Source organism: Eschscholzia californica, unplaced genomic scaffold (assembly GCF_041429995.1).
Source record: "Eschscholzia californica isolate CP2 unplaced genomic scaffold, dmEscCali1.0.p SCAF_3, whole genome shotgun sequence".
Classification (NCBI taxonomy): domain Eukaryota; kingdom Viridiplantae; phylum Streptophyta; class Magnoliopsida; order Ranunculales; family Papaveraceae; genus Eschscholzia; species Eschscholzia californica.
In genome coordinates, this window is record NW_028238420.1 from 14,678,621 (window position 1) to 14,699,854 (window position 21,234).

Consider the following 21,234-nt stretch of genomic DNA (forward strand, 5'->3'; position numbering starts at 1 on the left):
CCGACCGGAAAATTGACCGGCCGACGACCTTCGCCGGTGAAGATGATGAAGTGGCGAGAAGGTTAGGTGGCAGAGAGAGGTAATGAGATGGAGGAGAGAGAAATGATGACTGGTTAACAATGTTATAACAGAATCTGAAAAAGGGGGCCATCTGAGTTTTTTTTATAAAGTAGGGAGCTAAGCAGGAAGCTGATCACAAAGTTTGGGTCTATTTGAAAAATAACCCAAAAAAATAGATAACACGACAAAGCATTTAATTGAGGAAAGAAGAGTATATATGCACTCAATTCAGAGTCACTGACTACAAACAAGTTTCTAACTATCTATATAGATCTTACATCTTCAACTCCACATCTCTCTCAATTTCTTGGTCTTCATTTCTCTAGATCTTTGTGACCTCCGGCAGATTATGGCTACTTCTGGTGCAGCAGACATGTATAGATCTTACATAGATGTAGATGATCAAGATATACAGTGGAGACATGGTGGTCCTCCCATCTATGATGATGTTAATAAACTCTTCCATCAAGGCCGAACCACGGTACGTACCTTCGTTTATATATATATATATAAATAAATTCTTATACTAATACTGGTTTTTTATTGATTTTCTAAAAGTCACTTATATATATGGTTATTTATAGGTTTGGCCAGAAGGATCATTAGAGGAAACGGTACAGAATGCCATTAAAACATGGGAGATGGAGCTCTCTCACAAAACTCGCTTGCAAGACTTCAAATCTATTAACCCTGAAAAATTCAAGCTATTTGTTAATGGTATGGATCTTAGCAAATTCTACAAAGAGCTAAAAATCAAAGTCTGCCCCAAACTTAAAGAAAATCAATAGTGTTTATTTTCGGAAAATCTCTCTGTTAATGGAGGACTAATTTCTATTTCAAGTTAGGGGTGGCCAGCAGGGGCGGATCTAGGATTTTCACTTAGGGGGGTGTAGATTTATATACCTAAATAATTTTTTTTTGCAGACGTAGTAATTAACACAATACCTATATTCATTAAGTATATTAATGCATCAACGGTTACAAATGCAATTGACCTCCACGAGAGTTCATATTTTGGATGTTCATATAATCGATTCATTGTCAATTTCACTAAAAATTTCTTTTTTAATAAAGACTACTAAACTATCATTGAACCACGAATCACTCATCATGTTTCTTAAGCATGTTATAACTAGTTTCATAGCTAAAAAAAACTCTTTCAACGGAGACAGTTGCAACCGGCAAAGTTAGTGCTAAAGTGATAAGCACATAAACTAAATGATATGTTTTATCTCTCGTAGTTTCCACCAATGTTCTAGCAAGAGCTCCACTCTCGTCTAAATTTGAAAGATCATCATTCTGCCTCATATCGTAAATGTAATAAGAAGAATTGAAGTTTGTATAGATTTGTGGTAGATGAATTAAAGTTTATAAGATTTTTATAAGATTTAGGATAGTTAAATAGAATTGTATAAGACTTATGTTAGACGAATTGAAATTTGTAGGAGTTTATGGTAGATTTATTGGAATTTATAGTTTTTAGGGTAATTAAATTGAAATTTAAAAAAATTTAGGATACTTGAAATATTTAAAGTTAAAAATACTTAAGATTGCTTAATAAAGTGGGATTTGGTCCCAATATCTCACGCAGCCATTCACATAAAAGTCAGTGCATCAACCATTGAGTCAAGTTTATGCATGAACCGCTATATATAGGCCTAGACAAATAAATGTAAAAAACCACTAAAAATATGCCTGTAGATGGGTTCGAACTCACACCCTCAGAGTCCCTCCAACACTACAACCCAAATTTTAACCATTAAGCCAAAGACTTGTTTTTGTCATGATATTACATTCACGTCATTTATATTTTAGACATACTTATATATATATATTGAAAAAATATCTACTTCTACTATTTTTTTTTTCGGGCGGATCCAGGAGTAGCGGCCGCACCCCCTCGCACCCCCATGGATCCGCCCCTGGTGGCCAGTGACAAATTCAGAATTCGGAGCCGGAATTTAATGTCTGGCTGGCCATAATTTAAGACTGTTTTGGGGAAACAAATAAACATTTTGGGAAAACAATTTGTTCTCTTTTATCCTGTAAATATTCACCCACCCTTGATATTTTTTTAAAAAACTTATTTATCTCTCTCTCTCTATCTTGCTCTCTCTTCTTTTCACGAAAAATGTTTCTTTTCTTGTACAGTTCCATTAGATGTAAGGACCAATGCTAACTTGATAACATAGAGCATCTCCAATGCAAGATTCAAACTGAAAAAACTTTAAGTGCCACTTAGGATTTCTTGAGTTTTTTCCAAAAAATTATGTCCAATGCAAAACTCAATTTAAGTTTTAAAATCGTGTGGAGACATTTAATATTAAGACATCTCAAAAAGAAACTCAGTATTTAAGATTTCTCCTGAGGATCCCAATTGTCCACTCAGTATTTGAGATTTCTCCTGAGATTTCCAGCAAATGTAGATATGCCACAGATTGTAGCACCAACTTTCTAAGTAACAAACTACAGAAAAATGCATGTATTAAGTTTAACCCAAAAGTATCGAGGCCTTTCCAACCACATACACATACGGTCATCAATTGCTTTTTTTATCTATTGTAATGGTTGAAAGTCAAAGGGGTACATATTGTGTGATAAATACATTAAGACTCTAACCCAAAATTTAAGTAACTGTAAATAATTTTATGAGTTTCACTCTAGCTCAACACAAATCGGTTAAAGTTTTTAATCTTTTATCATGTAAATTATTATATTCTTTCATCAAACATGGACAATATTTTATACATGTAGTTTTATGTTTCTAATATTTTTGTTATCTTCTTCATCACTTAGATGCAATTTTAACTTTACCCAAAAAATTATCATCAAATTATCAAAGGCTTTATATGTGTGAAAGTGAGAATGAATTAAATTGCAGGAAGGGAGGGATTATCAGGAGAAGAAGTGTTGAAACTTGGGAGTTATAATGCTTTGTTGAAAACATCTGTTCCTGAAAAGTTTCAATATTACAAGGCAGATGAAGAGAGCTTTGAATCCTCACATAATGCTTTTAGAACAACTTTCCCTCGAGGGTTTGCTTGGGAGGTTATCAAGGTCTACTCTGGTCCACCTTTGATTGCTTACAAATTTAGGCACTGGGGTTTCATGGAGGGCCCTTTCAAAGGTCATGCTCCTACAGGAGAAATGGTTCAATTTTATGGTTTAGGTGTTCTCAAGGTATCTCCCTAAACCTTATGCATGAATGTATATATCCATAAGAATATGTGTATGTATGGAGGGTGAGTCCAGGGCCGTGGCTGGGAATTTGGGGGTCCTGTGCCAAATTTGATTTGGGCCTTTCTATTGATAAAAGTTCATACAAAATACAAGATAATTTAATAAGAGATAGATGAAAATCGTAATGAATCCTATACTTCGAAGAAGTAGTTAAAGAAAAAAAATTCATTTCATTTGTTATAGAAAATCGAGTCTAAGAATTCACAGTCACTTGTGAACAAAAAAAATTTGTTTATTATAGCTTAGATTATACGTTTATAACTAAAAATAACACAATGAAATTGTAAACTCCTACTAACTGTATGCATTTTAATATAATATTATGTTGAACATTTGGTTTACAAATAATTAAATATGACAAAGACTAAGAGTTAAAAAAGTGTGATGGAGAAGAGATAGATTTAATTAACAATTGTAGTCTCCAAAAAAGTAAATAAAAAAAATAGTTTGCTGGCCAGTGGACTTGAACCCAAGTGGATTACATGGATCACAAGAAGAGTTGCCAATTGAGCTAAGAAACTTCATGTTATGATATGTAAGCTTTAATTATATGTCCTTCAACAAAAAAAAAAAACTTTAATTATATGTACCTTAAATATCTAAAAAATGGGCCCCCAACATTGGGAGGCCCAGTGCGAGCGCCCTGCCCGCACTGGGCCTTCCACGGGCCTGGCTGAGTCAGGATTTTAATTCGAGAACAGTTGTGTGTTATGCCGAAATCAAGTAGTCCAAGAAAAACAATAGGAAATATAGAACAAACACACAGAACACAAGAAATTTACGTGGTGATTGGTGAGACTTACTCCACAACGACAATGGCGCAATGATTTCCACTATGATAGGCAAACAAGCTACACAAGAGATTTTGTGAGAATTCGACACAGATATCTTCTAGAGTTTTACTTTATATAGCCCACTAAAACCCTAATCCCACCAACACACCGCCTCACCGGCTCTCTCTTTCTAAACCCGAAATACACATTAATACCGCTAACACTAATAACCGACATAAGCCCTGCTCTGCATCCCAACTTTGTCTCGGAGCCCTACTCTGCCCTGCTTCGTATACCAGTTTTGCATCGGTGATCATACCTCCTAACAGGTCCAAAGCTTTGCTCCGAAACCGAAGTAAGCGGGTTAGCAGGTCGTAAACAGGGTTAGATATCAACTCATATTTAAGACAGTTCAACACTATGTGCACATATGATTTTGACAAAATCCTTAACTTGCGGACTCACTTTCACAGAAAGACAAAGTTTGACTCCCATCTAAAACGTTCTTTTGCCAGAGTGACTCATCAAGTCAATTAACATCTTTCTTTTAATTCAGGGTGCGTTATAGATAAACAGATAAACAGCTAAAAAAATCTGATAAAAAATAGAGGGCGAAGTGTGGGCCAAACAGGAAACTTGAGACATCTTAGAATTAAATGTTGCCAAATCATCTTAAGATCAGAACTGAGTTTTACATTGAATAGAGTTTATTTTAAAAAACTAAAAAAATCACATGTGAAACTTAGAATCTTTAAGTTTGAGTCTTGCGTTAGATATGCTGTTAGAGCATCTACAATGCAAATCTCGAAAAACACTGAAATTGTCTAATGTGTCAAGTTGTAGTTGAAAATCTCTCTTCTAGATGATACTATTGAGATCCTCAATTCAACAGACATCTAAAGTGCAACCGTTTCAAAACTTAAAAATAACTTAGTGTTAATTCTTATATGATTTTTTCGTATATTGAGATGACAATTGAGATTTTCAAGAGAAACCTCAAATATTTGATTTTCTTTCTTTTGACATCTTAGAGTTAAATACTGCGACATTAACTTAAGATCCAAATTGGATTTTTCAATAGATAGACTTACTTAGAAATTTTCAATCTGAGCCTTTCGTTGGAGATGCTCTACGGTGGACAAATAGCTTAAAGAACTTCAAATTTATTTTTTTACTTTGTTGAAAAGAACCTCAAATTTGTTAGTAAATAAATACCCATTTAGCCTACTAGGTTGGGTAAGCTCAGGGAAGGGCAACCGTCCAACCACCAAGCTTTATTATGATCGCGGTTTTAGGGAATAAAGAAAAATCTCCAGAGAATAAATTTTTATGGGGAGTCTATGTTTCTTTGTAAAATTTCTAGGACATATTTTTCTATGTGGAATATTAAAAAACTTATAATTTAAAAGATTAACTTTAAGTAAAAAAGTTTAATTTTTTTTTTTTAATGTAAGTCCTTTCCCTCTCTTTCTTCTTCCCCTCCTTTTTCTTCTTCTCCAGAGAAAAGCGCATCCATGTCATCTCCTCCATAACTTCTAGCCAAATTTTTTGTTCTTCTTTCTCCATCACTTATTTTACTTATCTTCTTCAAATCTTTAACCCCTACTACACTTACTTCTCTAAAATCTGAAACATAGTTAGAGAGATAAAGAGGGAAAAAACATTCTAAACCCTAGAAATCATCAAACAAAATCTCTTGAAGCTCTTAATACATTTTCCATGGAACGTCCAAAGAAAGTTTCTTCATCCATTAATCCTCCCCCAAGAAAGGTAAACACATTCTAAATCCTAGAAATCAATTAATTTTGAGCCTTAAAACATATTTTGATCATATCTAAACAACTTAGGTTTCTTCTCCATGTTTTTTGGATTTTGGTGACTAGAAGAAAACAAAGATTTGAAGAAGAAGATGAAGAAAAGAAGAAACACTTGGAAGGAATTTAGGATTTAGATCCCTAGAAAGATTTTGTTTAAGTTTATAAAAGTTCCTTCTAAATTCTTTTATGGGATCTACTAAAAATTAAATTTTTTTAACTCCCAAAATTACAAGCCCCTATAGTAATAAACAGAAATAAGAAATAAAAAATAATCTAAGTTGACCAATTTTATATAAAAAAAATTATTTTTTGAGTTTTTTTTTTCTTCCCTAAAGTCGTGGTCTTAATTATTGTTATAAGAAGAAGAGTAGCAAGGACAGATCCATGTGGGGACAAGTCATCCCACAATGTCTCTAGTCTAAAATAAAGAATTATTTACAAGCAATGATTTTTGTTGTTAACGACAATGCTATCAATCCATTATTTTTGTAACGTATTTTGGTTAAACACAATTCAAACGAAGACGGCAAAGAGTTTGACCTCACGACACAATTGACGCCGTTAGATCAATTGTTAAGTCAAAATTTACTTCATCAAGTTTTCATCTTCTCCACTGCCACTTCATCTCTGCTTCTCTCTCTCCTATTTATAGATGACTTAGGGTTTAGGATTTCCTAGTTTCTGATTACTAAACTAGGAAATAATACAAAATCTATCTACTATTACCATTAGATAGTTACAAGAGATATTCTGAATATAAGAAACTAAATCTTCACATATCTTCAATATATCTTAAAATATCTTCAATATTCTGAATTCTTCTTGATCGTCGGATCTCGTCTTCTCGATCCGTCACGTACATACACGTGTTACACACGTATATTATTTCTGCAACTTATCTTTGACCGCCGAATCTCCTATTTTCGATCCGTCTTATGTAACGTATCCTATTAGCCACCTCATCCGTTTTATCCGGCAAAAGGTCGCTGGCCGATAATTTCCGTTCAGCGAGCTCCAACCCAGAATAAATTTCTTTTTTATTTGTTCTTCTTCTTCTTCTTCCTATACGAAGAGATTGTTCGTCTACGTTTCCAGATAAGCAAATGTCTCTTCCGTATTCATGGTTTCTAACCATAGATCCATTCCCATATTCCGGTCGGAGAGAGAAAATAGGAGCGAGAGATATAAGAAGAAGAAGAAGAGAGCGAAGAAGGAAGAACAAATGAAATTAGTTTTTTCTGAGTTGAGGTCGCTTGGCGACGACTTTTTTCGGGAAAGAATGACGAGGTGGTAAGAGCGAGAGAAAAAGAAGAAGCAGGTGATAAACACCCTTGAAAACGAGGGATAAAGGGCTTCCAACCATATTTGGTCAACTTATATTGACAAAGTGGTGAAAATCACCTTGCCTCGTCAAAATTGGTTAAGCTCAGATGGCAAGCATTTGTTTGTCTTTCCCATGTAAAGAGATCACATCTCTCTATCCGCGATTCAATATCTTTTGGTTTTGTATATCAGTATCTATAATGATTAATCGAAGATGCCTTAATCTTGAATCGGTAGTTCTACTCACTTCTTCAAATTAACTAATCATGTAATCAGTGACAGATTCATAATTTTATTTACGGGGACACGTTTTAGTTGTAATAAATAGTACAAGAGAAAATATCATATCGGTGATTGATTGCCAATTTATATTACCAACCTCTGACTAAATAACCTAAATTATTGTGTTATAAGTGAACTGTCCTAAAACTTATGTGGTGTTCGAACCAGTAATCCTTATATGTTATGGCGACACTCTCAACGAATTGCCTATGACTAACTTGTAAAGTATTTTAATTACAATCTCAATATAAATAATTAGTAATATACATATTTGAATTTTGAATTACATAAAAAAAAAACACGTAAATTTGATGATAAAAGCATGAGATCCCTTTTTACCTGAAAGAGGATCTCATAATTTACATTCTTTAAAGGAGTTAAGGAAAGATAAGAGTGAGAGAAGATTGAGTTGGAAAAATTATTGTAAAAAATATACATACATTAACAAAATGAAAAACAGAAAGAGGACATAAAAGTAATAAAGAGACAAAGAAATAACTAAAATGATGACTGGTTGATTAAAAAAGAAGTCAAACTTAAATTAAAAAAGAAAAGTCAAAACTAATAAGGAGACGAAGAAATAACTAAAAAAAATGAATAGTTGATGAAAAAAGAAGTCAAACTCAAATAAAAAAAAAAAAAGGATATTTCACTAATAGCTCCCAACTTTGTGACCGGTTTTTTGCCTAGCCCCCTACTTTGTCAAAAATATATAGATGACCCCCTTTTTCAGATTCTGTTATAACACGGTTAACTCGTCATCACCTATCTCTCATCCAACTCATCGGCAATCTCTTCCACCTCATCATCTGCACCGGCGAAGGTCGTCGGCCGGCAACTTTCAAACATTAAAAAAAAAAATTATATTTACACTCGTCTTTCTCTCTCTGGAAAAAAAAAAATTCCCTCCCTTCTCTCTCTAAATATTTCGGCGAAGGGGGTTCCCCTTCGCCGGAAAAACCAGACCGAGATCTGGTTTAAACAGCCAGATCCCGGTCTGGTTTTTCGGGTGAAGGGGAACCCCCTTCGCCGGAATATTTAGAGAGAGAAAAGGGAGGATTTTTTTTAGAGAGAGAAAGAGGAGAGTTAAATTTTTTTTTTTAAATGTTTGAAGGTCGGCAGCTGAAAAATTGGTCGGTCGGTGACCTTCGCCACTGAAGATAATGAGGTGGCGAGAAGATGAAGTGGCAGAGAGTGGCGATGAGTTGGATGAGAGAGAGGTGATGACTAGTTAACGGTGTTATAACGGAATCTGAAAAAAGAGGTCATCTGAGTATTTTTGACAAATTAGGGAGCTAAGCAGGAAACCGACCACAAAGTTGGGGGCTATTAGGTAAATAACACAAAAAGCAAAGCTAAAAGAGAACTGATTAGAATATACATGCAAAAAAAAAAAAAAAAAAGGGGCAAACAAGTTACCAAAACCAAAAAATGGGCAAAAGCAAATTACTTAAAATATTTAAGATAAACAAAAGATTGCAGGTGAGGTGATTGAACCGTCGTCCAATAAGGCGAGCTTACCTTCAGTTAACCACTACGTCAAACACTGCCTTACGTCATATATTCAAATATATGTGTTTCATTGTATTCCACAACAACACATGATTAGAAACATATTAGCTTTAACATATTTATTCAGGCACGCCCCCCTTTGCAGGGCCTCCCCTGCGTGTAATATGGTTTCTTCATCAATCTTTTATTTAATTGGCGATTGGAGTTACAACCTTTCCAACTAACCGATGCTACTAAAACAAATCTTGAATATATTTTTACGAAAAATCCCAATTTTATAAGAATATTTGGTTCGCAATAGTTGGATTTTTCTCTTCAAATTATATCCTTTATTTTCTCTCAAAGTTTTTTCTTTTCATAAGAATAAATACACCTAAACAATGTATTATTGCAAATTGACAACAAAATGAGATCCATTACGGGGATGATAAGGGTTTTAGTTAACAATATTTAAACACTCAGGGCATCTCTAGTGGGACACTCAAACTCTAACACTTAGAGTGTCACATATGATTTTTTAAAGTCTGCCAAAAAGACTTCCCCAATGAGACATCAGACACTCTATTATGAGGTGGATGGATTTATTATAGAAAGTCTAAAAAATTAGAGTGTCTCCTTGAGACTCTTTAAGTGTCATCTCAACTTTAAACAAATGGAAACTCTTGTTTTTTAATTATTATTTTCCTACTGAATTTAAGAGTTACATGTGTATTAAGTGTAGGTATATATTTTAGAGATCTCCATTGGAGACAAAGAAAATTTAGGGTGTCTCTCTTTTGCCACTTAAGAAAGAGAATCTTCATTGACACTTGACAACTAGGACTTTTTGGAGTTTTTGTTAGAGTGTCCAATTGAAAATGCTCTTAGTTGAATATAAGTTATATAACTACTTTCAATAATGTGGTGACAAGGCATTGTTTGTTGTAACAAATGCTAGTCTCTCCTAAGGAAGATTAGGATTGGAATCTTAGTCTATAAATTTCTTAACATGTCACACACGGTTTCCCTTGGTCCACCTACATCAACCGAAGATCACACAAGGATCAAGCATGACTTGGTCAAGTAACAAACTAGATTTGTATCTTATTGTATTCCTATAATATCTCCTTTCACTTTCCTATATATATATATCAATGTAAACCGATTAATATCAATACAAGAGAATCAATTTTGAATTAGTTTTTCCCTCCTTCATCACTCGTCTCTATCTCCTCTCTGTTTTCATTATATAATAGACCATTATAGGTCTATTATACACCACCTGTTCTTGGTTCTTCATATGGTATTAGAGCAATAACGATTTTTTTTTAACATGTCTTCTTCACAAGCTTCGGATATCAATGTTTCCGCCTCTCAAACATCTCCTTTGTTTGATGTTCATCACTCCGATTCGCCCACGACTGTGTTAATCACACCATTGCTTTCTGGTGATAACTATCCTTCATGGTCAAGAGCCATGAAGATGACTCTTCGTGCAAAAAACAAGTTCATCTTGGTCGATGGAACGATTCCCCGTCCCACCTCTACGGATGAGTTGCATTCATGGGATCGATGTAATGATTTAGTCACTAGTTGGCTTTTGAACTCGGTTGATCCCGACATTCGTCAGTCCATCCTGTATGATGAGAATGCTGCAGAAATATGGCGCAACTTACATGAGCGGTTTCATCAAACCAACGCTCCAAAGATCTTTCAACTCAAACGCGCCATTTCATGTTTGAAACAAGATGGTTCTGATGTTTCTGCGTATTTCACGCGTCTCAAATCTCTACAGGATGAACTCAACTCTTTGAATGCTATCGAACCTTGTATTTGCGGACATGGTAAGTCCCTTTGAGCGTTACAACCAAGACCGTGCAATGGAGTTTCTCCAAGGTTTACATAAAAGATTTTCCGCAATACGTAGTCAAATACTTCTCATGGAACCATTTCCTTCAATCCTTCGAATCCACAGCTTGATTAAACAAGAAGAGGTTCAACAAAACCTCTCCTTTGACTCGTCAATGGGCAATGAATCGTCTGCCCTAGCTGTCCATAATCATGGCTTCGGTTCTTTCAACAAAACCGATCACTCTGATCGTTCCGACAAGCCGCGATCTAAGAGACAACGTCCCTTTTGTGACCATTGCCGTATGCATGGTCACCTGGTTTCTACGTGCTACAAACTCCATGGATATCCACCTCGAAGATCAACACCCATTGCTGCCTCCGTTCAAACTGTTACTGATCCCACGAAGGTGCCTTTAGCGACAACCATGTCGGCTGAACAGTACGCTCATATATGCAGTCTGCTGGCCCACCAACGTCTGTCTGAGGGCACCTCCACTGCTGCTCCTTCAACCAGTTCTCCTGTCCAACACGGTCAGGAGCCCTCGGTCAACTTGACAGGTTCGTTCTCTCTTCCCTCTACATGGGTCATCGATTCGGGTGCCTCCAAAAATATATGTTCGGATATTTGTCTTTTCTCTACATATCATCGGGCACCTCCGGATTATTATGTACGTCTGCCGGATGATTCTCGTATTCTAGTTTTACATATTGGATCAATTTATTTTACAAGTACTTTGTATCTTCATAATGTTCTACACATTCCTTCTTTCAAGTTCAATTTACTTTCGGTTTCCGAAACTTCTCGTTCACTTTCATGTGGTGTTTATTTCGACTCTCGTTCATGTATCTTTCAGGACCCAGTGACGGGAAAGACGATTGGACGAGGTGATCCTAAGGACGGTCTATATTATCTTCGCACGGAGCCTAGAATTTTGTTTTCCAATTTTTCTAAGTGTAATTCCGATTCAAGTTTATGGCATTATTGTTTAGGTCACCCTAGTCATTCACGTTTTAATTATTTAATAAGGAATCTCTCTTGTATTCCCATTAATTCAATAAATAAATCTTCGTGCGATGTTTGTCCTTTGTCAAAATTTTCTCGATTGCCTTTTCCTATTAGCACATACATCTGTTTCTACTTCCATTTTTGAATTATTACATGTGGATGTATGGGGGCCTTTCACTATTCCGTCTCTCTCCGGAAATCGTTTTTTCCTTACTCTTGTCGACGATTTTTTTAGGTGTACATGGGTTTTCTTTTTGTCTTCCAAATCCGACACCAAGAAAATACTTCTTAATTTTTCTAATTACGTTAAAAATCATTTTAACACCTCCATTAAAACACTACGTTCGAACAATGGAACGGAATTCTTAAATCATGAGGTTAACTCTTGGTTACACTCTAATGGTATAACACACCAACGATCATGCCCATATACACCCCAACAAAATGGGGTGGTCGAAAGGAAGCACCGTCATATATTAGAGGTCGCTCGTTCTCTTCGGTTTCAAGCCCATCTCCCTCTTGAATTTTGGGCTGAATGTATCTTGACCGCTGTTTATATTATTAACAAACTACCTACCCCATTACTCAAAGGTCTATCACCTCATGAAATACTCCTAGGTTCCCTGCCTAATCTAACACATCTTAGGGTTTTCGGATGTCTTTGTTTCGCACGCCATCATTCTCCTAAAAACAAAATGGAACCACGGTCCATCCCTGGCATTTTTCTCGGATATCCTCATGGTCAAAAAGGCTATAAAGTTTTTTGTCTCTCCACTAGTAAAATTATCGTCTCTCGTGATGTCTTATTCCACGAAACCCGGTTTCCAATGTCCACTGTTTCTCCGTCTCGTCCTTCGACGCTTCCCTCGAGACATTTCATATCCATTACCGATGATGGTTCTTTCACTACTCCTCTCGGTATTAACATTCCCTCGGTTTCTGTCCGGAGTGCCCCTAACGATGCTACTAGTTCGTCACCTCCGCTTCCTGCTTTAGAAGCTTCTCCAGGCACCTCTGCTTCTAACGCCTCTCCAGGCACACCCGCTTCTACCGCCTCTACAGGCAGCCTTGTTCCCGACCACTCTACAGGCACTCCTGTACCAGAACTGCCTATTGTGTCTACAGACACCTCCACTTCCCATGACACTATTCAGACAGTGGATTCTCCACGTCCCTCTCGTCTTCGTCGTCCTCCATCACGTCTCAACGATTACATATGTAATGCTCTCCCTTCCACCACTTCTCACGACATGGTTTATTATCCTCTCACAAATTTTATCTCCTTCGATTCTTTTTCGGATGATCACAAAATTTTCCTCACTTCCGTTCTCTCAAACACGGAACCTCGCACTTACTCTCAAGCCATGACTTCATCTCATTGGCGTGAAGTTATGGCCAAGGAAATCTCGGCCTTAGAATAAACAAGACTTGGTCCCTCGTTGACCTCCCTCCAGGTAAAAGACCTATTGGTTGTAAATGGGTATACAAAATCAAGCATCGATCCGATGGTTCGATCGAACGATACAAGGCTCGCTTAGTAGCTAAAGGTTACACCCAAATTGAAGGATTGGATTACACTGACACTTTTGCTCCTGTTGCTAAATTAGTTATTGTTAGAGCTCTCCTCTTTATAGCTTCTATTCAAGGTTGGACTCTTCACCAACTCGATGTTAACAATGCCTTCCTTCAAGGTGATCTTGAGGAAGAAGTTTACATGAAATTGCCACCCGGATTTTCTACTAAGGGGGAGCAACGTGTTTGCAAACTAAATAAATCGCTTTATGGTCTGAAACAGGCCTCTCGACAATGGTTCTCCAAGTTTTCTTCCGTCTTACTCCAACGTGGTTTTGTTCAATCATTTGCCGATTACTCCTTATTTACCTACTCCAAGGGTCCTTGCCATATCTATGTCTTGGTATATGTCGATGATATCATCATCACTGGTAACAATGATAAAGCTATTTCCTCTTTAAAGGATTTTCTTGATAAAACTTTTTCACTCAAAGATCTTGGTTTACTTAAATACTTCCTTGGTATCGAGATTTCACGTTCTTCCAAGGGTATCTTCTTATGCCAACGTCGTTACACTCTTGACATCCTTGAAGATTCTGGACTTACCGCTTCTCGCCCTTCTTTTTTTCCTATGGATCAAAAACTACGTCTTACTACCGACGATGGTACACTTCTTCCTGATCCGACGCCTTATCGACGACTCATTGGTCGTCTCATTTATCTCACAGTCACCTGACCGGACATTACCTTTGCGGTCAACACCTTGAGCCAGTTCATGCAATCACCTCGCAGTTCTCACCTGGATGCTGCCCATAAAGTTCTCCGTTATCTGAAAGGATCTTTCGGTAAGGGTATTTTTTTATCGTCTTCTAGCTCACTTCATGTTTCGGGGTACAGTGACTCTGATTGGGCTGGATGTCCTACCTCTAGAAAATCAACTACTGGTTATATTACGTTTCTTGGCACTAGTCCATTATCTTGGAAATCTAAAAAGCAATCTACTATTGCTCGTTCTTCGGCCGAAGCTGAGTATAGGGCATTAGCTTCTCTCACTTGCGAGCTCCAATGGCTAAAGTTCCTTCTTCATGATCTCGGTCTTTCACATAATGATCCTATGAGCGTTTTTTGTGACAACAAAGCTGCACTCCACATTGCTGAAAACCCAGTCTTCCACAAAAGGACAAAGCACATCGAAATTGATTGTCATCTGGTTCGTGAGAAGATAAAGACAAAGTTGATTGCACCATGTTATACCACGACCAAGGAACAACTCGCTGATATTTTTACGAAACCATTGGGTGCGGATACATTTCAACATTTAATTGGCAAGTTGGGCATCTCTAATCTTTCTGCTCCAACTTGAGGGGGAGTCTTAACATGTCACACACGGTTTCCCTTGGTCCACCTACATCAACCGAAGATCACACAAGGATCAAGCATGACTTGGTCAAGTAACAAACTAGATTTGTATCTTATTGTATTCCTATAATATATCCTTTCACTTTCCTATATATATATCAATGTAAACCGATTAATATCAATACAAGAGAATCAATTTTGAATTAGTTTTTCCCTCCTTCATCACTCGTCTCTATCTCCTCTCTGTTTTCATTATATAATAGACCATTATAGGTCTATTATACACCACCTGTTCTTGGTTCTTCATAAAATTTATTTAGAATCCATTAAAATTATTTTACTTTTACACAAAATTATTTTAATTTTACACAAAATTATTTAGTGCATATACCTATAATAGTCAATTGAAAAAGACTAGAAAGAATATCTTACTCTCTTCATACGACATATGAAAATTTATTGTCTAGTAACCTCAATTTTCAGCCAGTCTCGGTGTCTTTTTCTGTCCCGCTCTTCGTTGAGATTGACGTTCTTCCGAGAATATTAATCTTCTGTTTCTTAGAACATTTTTTTAGTGATTTCAAGATATAATCCCACCCATCATAAACTACAACTTTGATCCCTCCCTAAGATATACATGCAAGTATAGGGTTGTGCTTTTAATGAATATTGTCTAAAATTAATGCAGGTGGATGAAGCTTTAAGAGCTGAAGATGTTGAAATTTATTATGACCCAGGGGAGCTTTTCGGAGGCTTGCTAAAAGGGCCACCAATTTCTGGTGATGATGACCTTCAACACGACCAAACTACTTCTCCTGTTCCTTCTCCCAGCTCCCAATTAGGTTGTCCTTTTCACAAGGAAGATTAAAACCTAATTCTTTTATCATGTCTGCTGAAACTTCCTTTCTATTATGCATTCTAGTGGAATTGGATTATGCTTGTCTTCCAAACTATTATTATCTTGTAGAAATGCTAATGTTCCTTTTTCACAATAGGGTGTGGGTTTTGAGTCTATTGGTGAGTAAGTGAGCCAAACAACTAGCTATTCAATAAGTAAAGAATTGTGAATCTGTTTTATCTTTTATAGGTATTTGTGAACTGTTTCATGCTGAAATAATGAATTTTCATAAATCTCTATTAAGCTTCATAGATCATTACCAAGCTTTATAAATCAGTATGAAGTTTCATAAAATGTAATAAAGCTTCGTACTGAAATATAATGTTGAAATAGCAAATTCTGATTAATCATAAAACGGAAAATTTGGCCAAAACTTCATAAAGAATTTTTTTTTTTGAAAATTAACTTCATTAATGCCAACAAAAGGCTAGTGAATATTACAATGAAGTTAACAGAAACAACAACGACTACAAGGGCCGAAGTCAAACAGTATCACTAGAAGGGGTAAAAGCTAAATTTGCAGCTCATGCGCCCGCGTGTTAGCTGCACGTGAGACATGAGTGATAAGATACTGATTAATGCGCTCCAGCTGTGCGTGAATAGCCCCAACCGTTGATATCAATCTCCATGGGATTGAATCTCCACCCTCCACTACTGCCTTTATAATCTGAGAAGCATCTCCTTCAAGCCACACATTTTGAAACCCTAGGTCTGCCGTTTTCTCACTAGCAAAGAGCAAAGCCATGGCTTCACTATCCATGGCAGATCTAGGGTTTATACGTCTGCCTTCTTGGTAAAGGGTATCTCCCTTATGATCCCTGATGATGAATCCAATCGCTGCTCCATCTTGTCTGTACGCTCCATCAAAATTTACCTTTACCGCACCTTCTGGTGGAGGCTCCCAAGTCGAAGGAGAGATGTCGGAGATGATGGAACCAGATGAGAGGTTCTCTTGAGTCTTGGACCAAGCTCGGATAGCTACACTACGAAAGTTGCAGTTGTGGTTGGAGTTAAATTGTTTCGAGCATCTCTCTTTCCAAAAGAACCAGAGAAGGTAACAATAGAACTTTACCTTTTGTTGGCTTCCTTTACTGATTTGAACAAGATTAAGGATTAATTTTTCTGGTTCATCTTCTTTCATACATGGGGAGAATTCCTGAGCCAATCCCCAAAGTTCCTGGAATCTCACACACTCGCTGAAAAGATGCTTCGAAGTTTCATCATGTTGCTGACATAGGGTGCATATGGTGGAGATTGTACTGTTGCCTCTCGCAATACTTACTAAAAAAGGTAAACCTTCACTTAATAGCTTCCACAAGAACTGCAAAACTTTTGGTTCTAAGAAGGTCATGTGCCAAAATTTACCCCAAGAGAAATCCAATCCCACTCTAGGATTCCTGTGTACATTCGAGATCTCCTTAAAGAAGGATTTAGCAGAGAAAGACCCATTAAGCGTAGGAATCCAAATGAGGGAGTCATTGGGGACAAACTGGGATAGCTTGATCGATTTAATAGCTTCAATAGATTGAACATCAAAATATTGTTGTAGAATATTAAGATTCCATGAGTGGGAGTTCTGGTCGATCAGATCTGATACCTTTTTGATGTCTGCAAGGAGTTGTTGGATGCATTGAGGTTAGTAATGTGGACAACCAGGAACCCAAGGGTCTTCCATGATGCTAATGGAGTACCCCTTACCTACCTGCCAACAACTTTGAAGTTTCAAGGTCTCTTTCACCTCCATTAAAGCATTCCAAAGTGGGGTCGCATTCTGCTTTTTTGTTTCATTCCAGAAAGATGATGTGTTGTAATATTTAGCCATAAGTATTCTCGACCATGTAGCAGTAGGATGAGTGATCAGTCGCCATGCCAGTTTGGCTACTAATGACTGGTTCACCTTTGCCAAAGGTCTAATTCCCAAACCCCCTAGTTCTTTAGGTTTCTGGATTAGGTCCCACGAGAGAAAGTGCATCTTATGTTCGTTTTCTTCGTGGTTCCACCAAAAATTTCTTTCAAGCCTCTCTAGATGATTGATAGTGCCTTGAGGTAGTAAAGAATTTGAACTTTAGTTAAAAACGATCAGGCAAATTTTTTTTAGTCTTCAACTCATTGAGTACTTTTTTAATTTGCAACGCCTTGCGACAGCTTTGCAACGCCTTGCGACAACTTTACAACTGCTTCACAATAGTTTTGGAGAGCCTTGCAACACCTTACAACAGCTTTGCAACACCTTTGCAATGCCTTGCAACGCGTTGCAACACCTTTGTAAAAAAATATTTGGTTGTTAACCAAACAAAATACAAATATTTGGGTGTGTAATAAAAAAAATACAAAATCTAAGTTTTTAACAAAAATAATAATCTAACTTGTCTTTTTAACTAGAAAAAGGTTTAAAATTGGGTCTTCGGCTCAATTTTCTTTTGTAAAACATAGTCATAAATTTATTCCATACTTACGTATGAACAAAATATTCAAAATTAATAAGTGAAAAATACTAGAAGTTCACACGCTATTACAAACATATCACTAAAACCCACACTTAAGAGGTTGTCTTATTTAGTTACAAAAATTCACATGTCACTAGTGCTTCAATGATGAAGAAGTGATAAACCTGCAATATAAAACGAATTAGCAACATCCACACCACTCTGAGATGGAAGGAAGCATCTATTTTGTTGTTGCTTTTGTTGATGTTGAGAAAGAGGGAAGAACAAGCGCAATATATATTTATTTTTTTGGTTGAAAGGAGCTGAAACAGTTGGAGATGTCTTGAACCGAGTGCCATGATCGCTTGTGATGGTTTTGCCTTTCCCATTTTGCCAGTTGATCTGCCTGTTTGTTGTTCAGTCTAGGAGTATGATGCCATCGAACTTGTCTCTAAGGAGAAAGATGTTATCCATATGCTTGTCGGATTGTCATTGGATAGAAGTGTTGCTATTGTGGAGGAATCTTATTAGGTTTTGCTTATCGCTTTCCATGGGAATATGTTGAATGCTAAATTCAATTGCCCATTGCATAACGTAGAAAATAGCACGACATTCACATTCTTCTGCATTCTGACCCCTTATATTGTCTGCTAAAGCTGCTACAAAATCTGCATGGTCATCGTACATGATACAACCAATGCCTGCAGGTTCAGAAAGAGAGGAGAAGGAGGCATCTACGTTGATTTTTAATTACGGTGCTTCTGGTGGCTTCCAAGATGGCTGAGTATCCGTTGCTGGATTGGTTCTTTTAATACTTGAGTTAGTAACGGTGCTATTGATTCTTGTAATAACCTATAAGGAGTTAGTTCCTGCGACGAAAAATATTTTTCACATCTTACCTCCCAGATGAACCAAAGAATTTTGACATAAATGGTAACATCGTGGAGAGAGAAAGAACGGAAAGAACACTGCTGGAAGGGAAATGATTGTAGGGTAAACACGTAAATAAATTGAGTTTACAACCAAAAAAGTTGTCAATAGATTGAGTAAATAGAATCGGGTCAATGGTCTACAATCTAGGGGCAAGAAAGGATGGAAGAATAATTTTATGACTTAATAGGGGTTGAAGTGAAAATTCCCCATTTCGCACTTTCTCTGGTTAGGGGTGGGATCCACACGAAAGCCCACCACCCGAGCCCGCATAATGGCACCCAACAGCTACCCGGATTAACTACATCAAAATTTTGAATTACTGGCTATGCATAATCCTATTATGGTCTTCATATGTCTTTGGTATAATAAGAACACTAGTTAATAGACAGTGTATTAGAAAGGGAGATCAATGCTCTTAGTATGGGGAAAGATATATCTTACTTGTTTTTAAAATATCCCAAAATTTATTGAGTGAAAAACAAAAACCTTCCTCTCCTAAACCTCTACTCGATCAAAAGAGATGGAAACCTTAAATCCTAAACCCTAATTGATTAACACATCACTCATCTTCATTAATAAAAGAAAAGATTCACACATCTTGTTTGTTTGATTGATTTCTTTACATTTTCCTGGATTAAACTCCATTTATTTCAAGGGTTATTTCAACTTCATTACTATTAAATTTGGCAATGAAGAATACAAGCAAGGAAAGGTAAGAGTTCGATTCCTCATCTTCTGAACCGATTGATTTATTTTGGTTATAATTTCGGTTGGAACTTCTGAATTTCTCTAACTTTGTTTATAAGACTGAAAAATCTCGCAATTTCTGTCCCACGATAACAATTTTGTTTAATTTATTTCTTTGGGTCATAGTTCCTCATCTTCTTTTATAACTGATTGATATTTTCTTATAATTTCGGTTATAACTCACTCTGGAAGGGAAATGGTGAAACTTTTCAACCAAAACCACTTATAATTTCGGCCTACAAAGACAAAATAAATAAATTAGACATGATGTAACTCAAAAAATATATAAACGACATTTAGGCAAAAGAAGTTTTGGCTTAACACAAAAATTTCATGAATGAAAATAGTGAAAAATTTCAACCAAGTTACTGAAAATCTAAACAAATTTCGTCCACAACAGATTAAATATGACATATTTTTTGTATAGAATGATTGAAAAACTAAATTAATTCATCTGCTTTGGTCGAAATTTGTGGTCTTTTTCATTCTACCCAATCGAAAATCTTTTAAAGATCGGAACAAAAAATGACCTAAAACCCTAAAAATGTCTGTTCAGCTATAGAGAAAGACAAAATAAGAAAGTTTTTTTTACAAAAGACATATTACCTTTATTATATTTGTCTTCGTTTAAGTCGATGTCTTCGTTTAAGTCGATATCTTCCTTTAAGTCGACGTACTCGTTTAAGTCAAAGGATTCTCCTGTATTAATGTTGGTTGCCTCCTTTATTACGGTGGCCTCATTCATGAGATCTTGAAGCATCACTAGGAGTTGTATCTAAGACAATAATTAGAGTAAGCTTCTATATTTTGTAGTTTTTGTTATGTTAATAGTGATGTTGATAGTAGTTCTTGATGTTAAGATTTAGTTGTTTACGTCAGGAAAACTACAAAAATGAATAAAATATTATTCTTACTTTTTATTCAAGTCTTTATATTTTAGAGTTATTTATTAAATTGACCCTCTTGCAGTGCCTGTGCCAAATGATGCTATTCCTATACCATAGACCTACATTGATGCTTTTAGCTCACTTAGCTTTTTTCTTTTGACAAAACACGTTTTATACTCTAACTAATGAGAGTTCAAATTTTATCAAGACAATTAAGATTGTACATTTAAACTACGGTGGTTATAGAAAAATTTATGTTTATGTTTATTTGTGTCATCCTAATGAGTCTTTAATTTACCCATATCCTAAAATATGTCTAAGGCCCAAAATTTTGTAAATCTTTATGAATTTTAAAGCAGACATTCAAAATCATTATACTTAATCTCCAAGAGGGTTTATAATACAAAATGTTGAGATACGTGGAACATGAGACGGATCGAGAAGGCGAAGATCTGACGATCTAGACTAATCCAACATATTAGAAGATATGGCAGATATAATTTCGTATATCAGGATATCTATATAATTTCGTATATCAGGATATCTATATAATTTCTTATATCAGAATATCTCTTGTAAATATGTAATGGAAATAATATATAGATATTATCTAATTTCCTAGTTTAGTT

At 36.1% G+C, this 21,234-nt stretch overlaps 1 protein-coding gene across 1 annotated transcript; it reads left to right on the forward strand.

Annotated features, from left to right (window-relative positions):
- The first annotated feature begins 241 nt into the window (after positions 1 to 241).
- LOC147548614 (pathogenesis-related family protein) lies at positions 242 to 15,849 on the forward strand. Its single transcript, XM_086672125.1, has 4 exons — positions 242 to 541; positions 645 to 777; positions 2,942 to 3,240; positions 15,403 to 15,849. Exons 1-4 carry the CDS (start codon positions 410 to 412, stop codon positions 15,580 to 15,582), a joined length of 744 nt encoding a protein of 247 aa, XP_086528251.1. The 5' UTR covers positions 242 to 409; the 3' UTR covers positions 15,583 to 15,849.
- Positions 15,850 to 21,234: the final 5,385 nt, after the last annotated feature.